At 41.3% G+C, this 13,375-nt stretch overlaps 1 protein-coding gene across 2 annotated transcripts in view; it reads left to right on the forward strand.

Moving 5' to 3' along the window:
• CD58 (CD58 molecule) overlaps window positions 1-10,811 on the forward strand; it is a 29,324-nt gene extending 18,513 nt beyond the window's left edge. For both annotated transcript variants that reach the window (XM_062595174.1, XM_062595181.1), the window contains 2 exons: window positions 103-171; window positions 5,066-10,811. In XM_062595174.1, coding sequence (XP_062451158.1) covers window positions 103-171; window positions 5,066-5,079 — 83 coding nt within the window. In that variant the 3' untranslated portion in view covers window positions 5,080-10,811. The remainder of the gene's footprint in view (window positions 1-102; window positions 172-5,065) is intronic.
• Window positions 10,812-13,375: the final 2,564 nt, after the last annotated feature.

A 13,375-nucleotide genomic window follows, 5' to 3' on the forward strand; every position in this document is an offset into this window, starting at 1 on the left:
AGTGTCTCACCGTGTTCCCTGGCGAGGGCTGCTCTCAGTGGGCAGCGGTGGGCAGCGGTGCGAGGTCCAGGATTGCCTGAGCATTGCCTGTCTTCCTTGCAGGTGCCTCCCAGATTGCAGAAGACGACAGGGGGCAGCATCTGGGCGGCTCTCCCAGCCGCAGTGAAGAAGGTATGTGGGGATGATGGCCTGCTTGTCAGGGGAGACTGTGCAGCCTAGTGCAGGGGCGTGGGGCAGCAGTGCTGGCGTATGCTGTTTGGGACCGTGCGTGTCACCTGCCCCTTCTTGCCGCTGTGGAGAAGCGGGGTAGAGAAGAGTCGCGTGCTTGTCAGACGGGCTGTGGGTTTTGTGGCTGTGTTGAGCTGTGTAGTTTGTTTGCTGGAGAAGATAGAGAGTGATCCCGGCTTTTTAAATTCGTGGTACTTTTCATCTTCCAATCTCAGCTAAAGTGTGTTGGGGAAATTTCTGTCCTGTGGACAGTGTGTTGTGTTTTTGAAAGGTATCTTTTGCTTGCTGTTTTTCTGCCCTCTCTATATTCTTGATTTATTGTTAAAAACCAATTTGGAAACTTCGTTTATTTTTACTTGAGCTTTCTTCACTACCAGGTTCTGTACATTCCTACTCATTTTTAATAGAAATTTTAAATGCTTCTTTTTATGCCCTGACTACTGATTACAGGCTTTAATGGCTTAAATTTTAGCAAAACAATATGAATATGTTTTGCCAATAGACATCTAAACAACAGTTCTTTTCTGTTATCATCATTGTTTCAGAACATGGTACCCAAGTAAGGCAAGATCGTATAATGCTGAGTGTTTTTTTCATTGCTTAGGTGTGCTATTGCCTTTGCTTAGTCACAAGGAATGCAGACTTAGTATGTGTTTTTCTTGAGGTTTGTTGCTTTTGACCCTAGATGGATGCGATTTGAATGTTCTTTTAGATTATAGAGCAGTGAGCCTAAGAACCCACATATGGAATAAGAAGACTGGTTATTACTCTGTATGCAAGAATACTGATTTATTCTTTTTCTGAATGGATATTAGTGAAATTCAGACTGCAAGGTGCAATCTGTTTCTTAATAATGTTTTCGTGTTGCTTAACTTAGTGAAAATTTTTATTTGATGATCTGTTTTGTATCATTTACTTTGGGGGTATAACAGGCCTCCGTTCATAGAGAGGGTAAAATAATTTTCAGGATCTGTCTGTTTTCTCTGGTGTATATATGCAGACCAGAATGTCTTATGAGGTCATGTAACTGCTTCTTGGAGTATATCAGCATGGAGAATATCAAAATTCAGTTTAGTCTAGTCCCAAATCCGATAGGAGAAGGATATAAGGGCTGCTGTGCAGTTGTTTGAGTGTAACAAACAGCGTGAATGTAGTCTGTGTATACAGTATAAATATGGAGGTATAAGAAGGTGGTTGCCTAGAATTGATTATAGTGTCTTCCAGTTGAAGAAGCAAAAAATTATTCTTTAAGTATAGGTAAGGCCTTAAACTAGTCTGTCATCTCTCCAGACTAAAATACTATTTCCGTAGAATTTTTCTAGAGTAGAGAAAACCTGTGGAAAACTAATCTGTTACACTCTGTTCCTAATTTTTTTCATGCTATGATTCCCAAGAAGTATTAAAAGTCATAGGTTTGGAACTGAAACCATTTAGCTTAATTTTACAGTTAAAAGCTCTGCTGATGTAGCTGTATTTGGCAAAGAATGTGAAAAGATCTGGCTTATTAAAAGAGCACTAATACACCATAAGATTGGCTTTTAAAACACCTTATAGTATTGCAGAAAGTCCTGCTGAATTTTTACCTGTGAAAAATGCAGAATGACTGGCTGTGAAACAGGAAGGTTCCAGGCAAAACAGCAGAAGAAGCAGTAGCATAGTGCTATGTCTCAAAGTCTTGGTCTTTGTGACAGCCAGGCGAGGATAATAAAAATTATTTCCTCAACCTAGCAAGTGAAGAAATAGCTGTGTGGAGAACTGTAACTAGCTGCCAGTAATAATTACGAATGTCTTGACTCCCACAGGATATAGCTGAATTTCATGGCCTGCCTAGAAAAATTTTCATTGCAGTTTTGTAAGATTTTCAGAAGTAAACCTGTTAGTAAATATGTAGTAAAACTTTCTCATTGCTGGTCTATTTGTGGAGCTTACACAGATTAAGACAATAGTGAGGGCCATTGCTGAACCTTGAATCCATCTAATCAGGGCAATCAGCTTATCTGGGTCTGAGAGATAAGACCACATTTACTGTGATTTGCTGCAGTTCAGGCACATTTTAGGGAACTTTGCCTTCTCTGTGGATGGGTGAAAATTGCTCCTTGTAGGCTACAATTTTCACAGTGTAAAGCTTTACTGTACTTCTAGCATTCTGTAGAATAGCCATAATTTAACTGAGAATGGGCCTGATAGTAAAGAGTGTGAAGTAGTCTCCCGGAGCTTAGAACTTTGACAGCGCTGACTGGTCTACATAGAGCTAGTTAAAAAGTATTTGACAAATAAGATGTCTGTGAGGAGAAAGGTTTTGGAGGGCTGTGAAATTAGGTCAACTATATTAAGCAGGCTGGGTGGGGGAAGGAGGGAATAGGTAGGAGAACAATGTTTTGATATTTGCTGACTGAAAGGTTTGTTTCTAAATTTATTAGCTGAGACACCAGGTTTTTTGTCTTGAAATTTTAGATTTGACTTAAATGTTAAAATAAAAAATAAAAAAGCCTGCATGAAATGTGCACTATAAGCCAGTGTGGACTAAAGCATGTTTTCAAAGAAATTTAAGTTTGCAGGTTGGCTTGAAATAAATTTCATTTCCTCAAAACAATAGGTAAAATGGGTTTTATTCTACCTAAAACTGGCACTTTTCTGTTTGTATCAGTTATGACATGAAACAAAATGTTTATTCAGCCATAGTTTCTGTACCATTTTTATCAGTTTAATGTGATGCATTTATTATCCAAGGTATTTACCAAGTGTTTATCAGTTACAGCCTGTACTCTATTTAGAGTTAAACTGTTGCAAATAAAATGTGTCATCTCACCAATTTGGAGTATTCTTTTTTTTCACTAAAGAATGAACTCTGTGGTTATAAGCACCTTTGCAGTGGCACTGCTATTTCCATACTGGGTGGCTGTACCTCCATAGCTCTCCAAAGTACATTTTATGTGAGATTCCAGACTGCAGACTGAGGCAGGCTGCAGGACAGCAATGCTTTGTTGTCCTCTGATTCTGTCAGAGGGGAGGTAACTTGTATGAAGAAGGCAGGCATGGTAACCTCTCAATGTCCCATAGAAGGACTCACTGTCTTGCCTGTCATAGCCCTTAGTTAAGTGGTGCAGCTATGAGAGTTTTGTACTGGTTTCTGCTTTTTTGATGTGGATAATCTTTTTAAAGATTCTCAAAACCTATAGGAATATGCTGGGGCACCTTGGGGATGCAGAGTTTTCTGTTCAGTCAGGTTTGACTCTGCTGAATGACCAAGTAATGCTGTTCAGATGTTTACTGAAGACAATGTCAAAAGCAAAAACTCTCAGAATATGGAAACAAAGATGGGTGCAAAGATGAGAATGAGTTGGGAATAAGGATAAGAAACCTGGCTGTGTGATGCAGAAGATGCTGCCAATTTTAGGATTTGAAATGGGGCTGAATAGCTGAGGAGGAAGCTGCGGTATCTTTGAATAACTGAGTCAGATCCTGTCAGTTGCCAATGACTAATACTGAAGACCAAGTAAATTAAGTCAGTGTATTGGAGCTGGGCTACATGAGTTGCCAGTCTGCACAGATTACTTATTTGGCTACACTATGCTGCTAAGTCATACTTAAGGGTTTGGCATTTGAAATAGTTATGTTATTATGTTATGCATCATTGCTGCATAGAGAAACATGTCAGAAGTAGCTGTGCTTTCTTTGGTGCTGTTTGCAAGCTGTGTGACTCATTTCACATGTTCTGTAGGGAGTGCGGAGCCTGATGCTTATCACCAGAGCTATAAAATGAGAAAGGAACACTTGTTTTATATTCAGGCTCTCACACCTCACAGCAAATACTAGCCCCCTAGGCTGGCTGCTCTGTCATTTTTCTTTAGATTCATGATTAAGCTGGCATAAGTCAGTCGTGGGTAAAGCAGTAAATCTGCTTGGGATTTAGGGATAGAAATTGTTAAAATTCTCTAGACCCATGGAAGAGCCCTGTGAGAACCAGACCAGGGACTTCTTTCTTCTTATTGTTGGCTATAGAGAAGATTGCCACGTCTCACCATGTGCTGCTCTTCTAGACTATCTCCAGGTGTCTTGTGTTAGGTGGGAGTGGTGCTAAGCTAGGGACTAGTGAAAGGGAGGAGCAGTGCTATCAGAACCAGGAGCAAAAGCTGAATGACCCAGTGCCTTTGCACATCCAGATAGTTCTCCTTGCACTGTTGCTGTGTGTGAAGCAAGAAACACTGATCTAAGTGGACCTGGTGTATGCTTTGTTGGAAATCAGTCTGATTATACATTGATGCCTGTTGTGCACAGTGAGTTAGGTTGGGCACATACTCTTGAACCTCCTGCCTGTAACTCCCCTTTGGCTTCAGTTTCTCTGCTTGTCAAGTAAGAGCTCTATTTGCAGTCCTCAAAAGAGAGAACTCTGGAAACACCTAGAATTACTGTGTGGAAAGAACAGCAGCATCATCACATGGATATGTAGTGCAAGGGTGGTACTAAGATTATAAATCAGAGTCTTTGCAGAAAAATGGTGCTTTAATAGACTAGTTATGTGATCCAAAGTCATGGAGTCAGAACAGCCTTTCAGGTTACCAGCTGCTTATCAGCAATAACTGATGAAGAATGTTATTAACCTGCTTCAGTTGCAAAGACACATGTCTAACCTTGAGTATATCAGTTGGGGTAAATGGTTAGTCGTTAGCACAGGTCACTAAGCTGCTGTAACTTGATTGTTTTGGATCATACAGTAATGCCTTAGTTCATACTTCATGAACGTTTAAAACCTGCAGTGTTTTTGTATGATTAGTACAATTTTGCTAGCTAGAAGATATAATAATTTACCTGTGCATTTTATTTTCTTTTACCTCAGATCTTAAATCATAAACAGATAATTGCCTTGTGGACCAAAGAGCGTTTTGACCTGATGGAAGAGAAGTGGTCGAATTCAGTGGTGAAGGAGCTGCTATCTTTTGTCCTGGAGGTTTTCCATCATCCGTAAAGAAGTGTTTTGAAGGCCAGTTGAGCTGCTTCCCGTGCCTGTTTTTCTTTTCTCAGAATGGACAGCCTCCATTTTTGGTGTAACTTCGTGATGACAAACAGGCTGAATCATGGAAAAAACTCGTATTGTTTTGTATCAGTTTTTAACAAACAGTGCTCTACTAATACAAAATAAAAGAGCCAAGGCCACCTTTTTTTATAACTGATATTTATAAATTAACAAAGTCATATCCATACACATGATAAATCTGAAACTAATCAGCTTTCTATGCAACTTCAGATCAATGCTTTTTACAGGAGAAGAAAGATGGTTCATTCTTCAGCATTTCCAGACGGATGGACGTTTGTATGTACTAGTTTCAGTTCTCCAGCAGTAACTCAATGCTTCAGACACATATTCTCCAAGATGGCTATCTCCTGGAGTCAGCAGAAGGCTGGCAAATTGTGATCTTCTAATGATGGTTGACTTTGTGAGATAAAGCTACAGTTCAGGTTTTTTTTTGCATTGGAACAAAAGCTGCTGCTGTTAGCAGCATTTTGGGTTTTTTTTCCTTGAACTTTTTTTTGCACTCTTATGTTTTTTGGTGGGATTATTTTTTATATCTTCACTTCTGTTTCACATTATTCTAAGAGAATGTCAACCTACCCATTTTAAAAGAATAATAATATGTTTTTATATTGCTTGCAACTCGAGAGAAAAGTTGAAAGCCGAGCTTGTGTATATTTAAGGCTCAGAAAGAAGCAAAGAGAAAAGAATACTATGTATTAATGTTTTCAGAACATCAAGATATGGTGCATGATTTGTGACTTCTGCATGGTGGTTGTTTCTGAAGCTGAAAACAATTTCAGTTCACGTTGAAGTTGTATTTGTAAAGAATCATGAACCTTTATCAGAGATCAGGAACTCCCCCTTTTTCTTCACTACTGGACTGAGAATTGCTTGCAAGGCAGGAATCAAATCCTGCTCTGTGTAGTAGTGAGGAATGTCCACACTCTTAGTACAAAGTAATTGTTCAGGGATTCAATCTGTAAATGGCTAGGAGTGGAAAGGGATTTTAGAATGGTGCTAAGTTCTGCTATGCTACCTTGTCTGTTGGAAATCTTCAAGTGAATTATTAGTCAATTAGTCAGTTATTCAAATCTCTTAGCCAATTCCGATGCAGGTAAGGTCTGCTTTTAGTACCTATGATTATATTTAAGGAATTGGTCCTGAATGGCTTGATGTTAAGGCCTCATATTTATGAATAAGGCAGTGAGAAGACCAGAAGCGGAGAGGGAACCTGTAGCAGGTTTAGAAATCATAAGAAAATTCAGGTTGGAATGGACCTCAGGAGGTCATGTAATCCAAATCCCTGTTCAAAGCAGGGTCAACACTGAAATGAAATCAGGTTATTCAACTTTATCTAGGCTTGAAAAGTTCCAAGGATGCAGATTGCACAGCTTCTCTGAGCAACCTATTTCACTGCTTGTCCTCATGTTGAAAAAGCTTTTCCTTATATTCTTATATGTGAATGTCTCTTGTTTCAACTTTAGCCTGCTTTCTCTTGTCGTTACACCATGCATCACAGTGAAGAGCCTGGCTCCATCATCTTGATGATTGCCTCACAGGTACTGGAAGCTGCTGTTACATCCTCCAAAGCCATCTCTTCTCCAGGCTTGAACAAGCCCAGTGCCCTTAGCGTCATCAGAGGGCAAATGCTCCAGCACCTGACCATCTTGGCAGCTCTCCTCTGAACTTGTGCCAGTTTATGAATTCCTTTCTTGTTGAAGGGACCCAAAACTGGATGCAGTATTCTAAATATGGTCCAACAAGTGCTGAGTAGAGGGGGATAATCACTTCCCTCAATCTACTGGCTAAGCTCTTTTTAATACAACCCAGGGTGCTATTGGCCTTTGTTGCCAGGGCCCACTGCTGGTTCATGTTCAGCTTGTTGCCTACCAAGACCTCCCAGACCTTTTCAGCAGTGCTGCCCCCAGCCTGTATCATTGCAAGAAGTTCCTCCTTCCCATTTGTCCTTGATGAATTTTAACCAGACTAGGTCTCGCTGAATGCCAGCCCTTTAGCTTACTGACTTATTCCCCCCAATTTGGTAATATCTGCAGACTTGACAAGAGTGTATTCTCTTGTCTCCTCCAGGTCATTGATGCAGATATTAAACAGGACAGGACCCAGAATAGACCCCTGTTGTACTCCACTTGTCTTCTCCATCCAGGGAGAGCATGACTCATTAGCAACTACCAACTGACCCAAGTCATCCAACAAGTTCTTTACCTACCTATTTGTTCACCCATCCAAACCATAACATCCTAACTTGGTTAAAAAATATTGTGGGAGACAGTGTCAAAGGCTTTGCCAAAGTCAAGCTATAAGACATCATCTGCTCTCCTCTCATCCAGAAATCTAGTCATTTCATCATCATAGAAGGCAGTCAGGTTGATTAGGCATGATTTAGCCTTGGTAAATACATGATGACTGTTTCCAACCACCTTCTCCTTCATAAGTCCAGAAATACAGTGCACGAGAACTTACTCCATGATTTTCACAGGAATCAAAGCAAGGTTGCAGATTCCTGGGTTGACCTTCTGGCCTTTTTTTTTTTTTTTTTTTTTTTGAAGATGAGTACAACATTTCACTTTCTTCATTTTGTCACGGACCTTTCCAAATCTCCATGACCTTTCAAAGATGATAGCACCTTTGCCATGGTATCAGCCAGGTCTCACAGTATCCTTGGATACGTCTGATCAGGTCCCATGAACTGGTATGGATCAAGTTTTCTCAAGTTATCCCTAACAGCTAGTAGTCTTCCCTGAACCCTTTAAATAAGCAGAGAAGCCTGTGAGACCTTTCAAATAAATACTGAGGCAAGGAAGGCATTGAGTTATTAAGCCTTTTATCTGTTTTATCTGTGTCTATTATCACTAAATCACGTACCCCATTCAGGAAAGGGTCTGTATTTTCCTCCTTTGTTCTTTCACAGTTAATGTAGCAGCAGAAACTGCTTTTGTTGCCCTTGTCCCATGACAATTTCAGCCTTTATTGAGCCCTGGATTTCCTGGCACCATCTCTACCTGTGCAGGCAGTGTTTCTAAATTCCTCCATTATAGCCTGTTCTTGCTTCCACCTCTGACAAAACTCCTTTTTACACCGGAGCTCTGTTGGGAGTTCCCTGCTTAGCCAAGCTGATCTCCTGATACGTCTGCTTGTTTTCCTGAGTATTGGATCGGTCTGTTCTCATGCTTGGAGGACATCATCCTTAAAGGCATGCCAGCTCTCTTGAGCAAGTTTGCCCTTCAGAGCTGCCTCCCATGAGGTCCCATCTACTAATTTCCTGAAATAATTTTCAGTAAGCTGAAATTTGCTTTCCTGAAATGTAGGATCTGTACTGCTTTACCTTTACCTTACACCCCTCACCTCACCATCCTCTTGAACTCCACTATTTCATGATCACCACTGCCAATGCATATGTTCATTACCACAACCTAACCAGTTCTTCCTTGATAGTTAACAGCAGATACCACTGTGCATCAGCCCCTTCTTGGCCCACCTAGTATCTAGATGAAAAAGATGTCCCTTAAGCCCTCCAGAAGTCATTTTGTCTGCTTGCATCCTGCCTCTTGCCTTCCTAGCATGTCAGTGAAGTTAAAATTCCCCCACTAAGTGCCAGGGTGTGATGATCCAGAGACTTCTCATGTTGTTAAACGAGTCTTTATCCACCTCCTTACCCTGATCAGGTGGTCTGTAACACACTCCCACCACTGTGTTACCCTTACTGGCCTCTCTAATCCTGATCCAGAAGCTTTCAACCAATCCGTCACCCGTTCCATAGGAGAGCTCTATACAGTCAAGCCACTCTTTTACAGAAGGGCCAGCCACTCTCCATGTGTTCCTTGTCTGACTTTCCTGAAGAGCTTATACCCATCCATCACAGCATTGCAGTCATTTGAGCTGCCTCATCATGTCTCAGTTATTCCAATAATGTCATAATTCTGTGAGCCCATGGAGAGCTGGAATTTTTCCTACTTGCTTACTAGACTACATGTATTTCTTTACATACACTTGCGATGGGTCTTCTTTTGCCCTATTTTATCACACCTGAGTTCTCCTTTGTTCCTGTCAGCCTGCACCATTTGCTTTGGACCCCTGACCTCTGTTACCTCACTTAATTGGGCCGTAGAATCATAGAATTGGTAAGGTTGGAAGATCATCTAGTCCAACCCGCAAACGAGTGGCCTGTATGGGGACTGAACCCACAACCTTGGCATTATTAGCACCACGCTCTAACCAACTGAGCTAAACCTAACTATCCCTATGATTTCCCTTTCCCATCATTCTTATTTTAAGGCTTTTCCTACCAAGTTACTCAGTTTTTGACAAAGATGTGACATTAGATAGCTCTGTAGGATATTTAAGCTGCTTCTGTGTGCTTTTTGTGGTAGTAAAACCCAACAAATGCATAACTAAGATTATGAGAAGGATTGTAGGTAACTTATGCCCATGGCCTGTCCTGCTGCTCTCTGTAAATATTTGCTCATAATTTATTAAAAGACTCTTGTAAAAATGGATAGACATTGCAGTATCTTTTTACAGTATGCAGATACATACTCTTTTAATTAATCCTGAAGTTCAGTAACTGATCATTAAAACAATGTGCCTTTAACCCTAAACCATTTTTTGCAAGTCACATATAGCTTCTGCCCAAAGCATTCTTCTCCATTGCAGCTTCAGCAGGTTTATCAGGATCATGTTGAGAAGTTCTGCTGCATCCATCTTGTGCAATTTAATACAAAACAGGATGCAAAAGTCTTGCATAGAGTATGGTTTTGAAAATTCATTGACACCTGAGGATATCTACTTTCTTTCCAAAGCAAAACCCCATAACCTTCAAAAAGAGTACACTGTAGTGGTTAATTAGTTATTAAAGAGATGAATTCAGCATGATTCATGGAATTTGAGGCTTCAGCAGAAGAAGAGAAACTCATGTTATGGTAGTCTGGCATAAGACCAAGAACTATAGCCTCTCCAGTACTTCACTGCCTTTTTTTCTCCCCACCCCTAACTTTGCACAGCTTCTGGTGTGCATGTCAGTGGCTTCTACCAAGGCTGCAAAGTATAGACTTGGCAATTTTCAAAGCAAGACTAAAGCTTACAAGTTATTTTTGTTTGCTTTTTAAAATGGGTAGTTTTTTAAGAGGAATGTGAAGCCAGACATTTAGAAGAACAAGCTAGGCTGATTTGCTGCCAGTTCTGGTGACAGTATTTACAGTACTATTCCCCATGGCTATCTCTTTGAATATCTCCTGCACAACAATTAAGGAAAAATAAACATTCCTTCTGCAAAAAAAAAATTGTGTCCAGTCTTACTTCTCAGTGAACACAAAAGAAGCAGCTTTCAGTAGCAAAGAGCAGAAGTTCACTTTAGAAGAAAACAGTTACTTCTCTGGTGTGTGACCTGAGTCCAGGAAATACTGACTCTGTTCCAGGAAGTGTGCCTGCCCTCCAACACCCAAGAGTTCCAGCTGTTGCTAAGACCTGAGTACTACTACTAACAGAAACTGATGTTGTGTAGGAGCTGCTGATAAATGCTTGCTATATTCATAATACACATCCCAGTCGATGCCTTGGGCCTGATTCTCCCTTTCTTTATGCTGGTTTTAACTTATGGAAGCAATGACCTGCAGGAGACATTGTTCTTCATTTATCCCAGAATAACTGAGATCAGAACGAGAGTACTGATGTAGAAATGATTTTGTGTTTTTTTACTATTAAACCACAGTAACGAAGGCAGCTGTGTTTGTGCTGACATGTGTAAACTAGCTTTCAGTTATTTTCAGGCACCCTTTCCTGGATCTAGCTGCGCTAGTTGAAAAATTACATCATCCCTGCTTTGTCGTTGGCCGTATGACTATTAGAAAAGCTCTCCGATCAAATGCAGTGTGAAAGCAGTTGTGTCGGTTGAAAGAGCCTTCAATTCCTGACAGTCAACTTTTCACAGAGCTTTGCAGACAGATTAGTGAGGACCCTGGCTTCCAGCAGCAGGGTTACAGCAAAAGCAAGGGACAGTAGGAACATCAACAGGCAGTGTAGATGGACGGCATAGATAGTCTGCCCACCAGACTTGCATCTATGACTTAAAACTATGGACTGATAAGGCCTACCAGAGGGCAAGGAGATGATGCAAATCCTATGTGAGATGCTGCTGCTGGAGCGTAAGTTTGCAATGGTCTTCAAGTGGTAGCAGATAAGCTTACTGACACTCAAAACAGCAAGGGGGAGGTGAGCTTGTGTGTTCCCACTGTCTCTGGTGCACCTTAAACTGCAGCATAGGCACAATGGCATGAAACAATTTTAAGGACCCTGCTCAGCATGTGAACAAAATCTTGAAGAGCTTTGCCTTAAGGCTGAATCTCAAGAGGATTTTGCTTCTGCCTGTCTTTAAGTACCTTGCAATATTAGCCTCAGGTTTATCTTATCTTCTCAGAAGACAGAAATGCTAGTTTTGTGAGCTGTCTTTACATGAAAGGTATATGGGTCTGAGTGTAGGAAGGCTTGGTTGGTGGCTGATGCAATTTGCCTTACTGGCAATTGAGGCACGAAGTGAAAGCAGCTGAGCAGAGCTGACCGTTGGAGCACTGCGTGGACTACTGTGACTTAGCTAGCTCAGTCATGGGAGAAATCAGTGTATCCTATGCCCAAGGAGGCATCTACATTTCTGCTTTGTCAAGTTTTATATGACCCAAATAATGCAGCTTCTGTCTTTTTCTAGCTGTTAGGCAAACTGTGCCTGTCTACTTAGAAAATTAATTCTCAGCCTTACAAATCTCAATATTGTTCTATTTTGCTTCTATAATGTCTAGTTATGCTTGTTTGCCATCCTCTTCACTGAGGGATGTCGGGATGTCGTGCTCTTCAAGCATGCATTTTTGATTCTCCTTTTATGCTTGTTTGTTTCTCAGTGGGCGGGGAACAAGGAGAGCTGAGAACTGGAACAGGAAGATGGAACAGAGCGGAGGTTAGTGGTGAACAGTAAGTGGAGGGAAGTCTGGATAAGGTTCACAAATTCTATTTACAGTAGTGCAAAAGAAACTGCATTTCAGGGCTCCAGTGGCAAATTTGTATCAATATGATCTCTTGAAATGTTTGCCTTGGCTGTGTCCTGCTGTCCTGGCAACACAAGAGGCCTTTCCTGGCCATTAATATTGGCATTTCCCTATTAGTTCTGACTGAGAATTGCATCTTCAGAAGCTTTACTTCTAGTTGGAGTTCTTAATTGTGACTGTTAAAGTAACCTAAAGAACTAAATTAACTAAACTCATCAAGGAGGGCCTTTGGTGGTGGTGGTGTCTGTCACTCCAGCTAGAGGACTGTCCCAGAGAGATAATGTAAAAGTAGAAAAAAAGCATGAAGTTTTAGCTAACAGAGCGGCAGCTCAAAAGCTCCAGGTTTCCAGGTGGTCTTGCCAGCCTAGTGACTGACTGGGGCAGGCCTTGCCTGGAGCTGCAAATAACCTGATGGCAGAATGGAGAACGTGGAGAGTAACTGTGATGTGGGTTATTTTCAGGTTACTGCACTGCCTACCCCTCTGTACTTTGGAGAGGTAGAGAAGTCCATTGATCTGATTAGAGGTGGGAGAGAAACGGGCTTCTGAGAACAAAACGCCATTCTGCCTGCAGAGCTGTAGAAAACTGGTTGCCACTCACTTCAGCAGACAAGGGACATTTGGCAAGGATGAGGGGAGCTCACCTTGTGGGATGTTTTGTTGCTGATGTTTTCAGGGGCCAGTAAGAATTTTCTGGGGAGGGATTAAAATTGACTGAGATACTCAAGATTTTCTTTTATTATTTTTTATCATCACAGAGAAGGGTCTGGATCCTTGGAGAAAATGATCAAGAAAATGATCTCAGAAGCCTCATATTGACTTAAGGGTAATGCAAGGCCTAGCAGGCAAGATGGGCAAAAGTCCACATTTCAAAAGAAGAAAGCTGTGAGGAATTGGCTGTGGGACTTTGAGGTGTGGCTGAAGGCCAGCCCAGAACTGGAGGACTTCAGCCTTGCAAAAAGATGTGGTGACCCAGGGTTACTGTTGATCAAATCTCCCATTACCTGTAAACTGCTGGTGTCCTATGCTTATGTGCCAAGCTTTGGGAGCCCTTACACTTCCCATGTCCACCACTCCTCCTTTCT

This window comes from Rhea pennata, chromosome 1, assembly GCF_028389875.1.
Source record: "Rhea pennata isolate bPtePen1 chromosome 1, bPtePen1.pri, whole genome shotgun sequence".
NCBI classification, from domain to species: domain Eukaryota; kingdom Metazoa; phylum Chordata; class Aves; order Rheiformes; family Rheidae; genus Rhea; species Rhea pennata.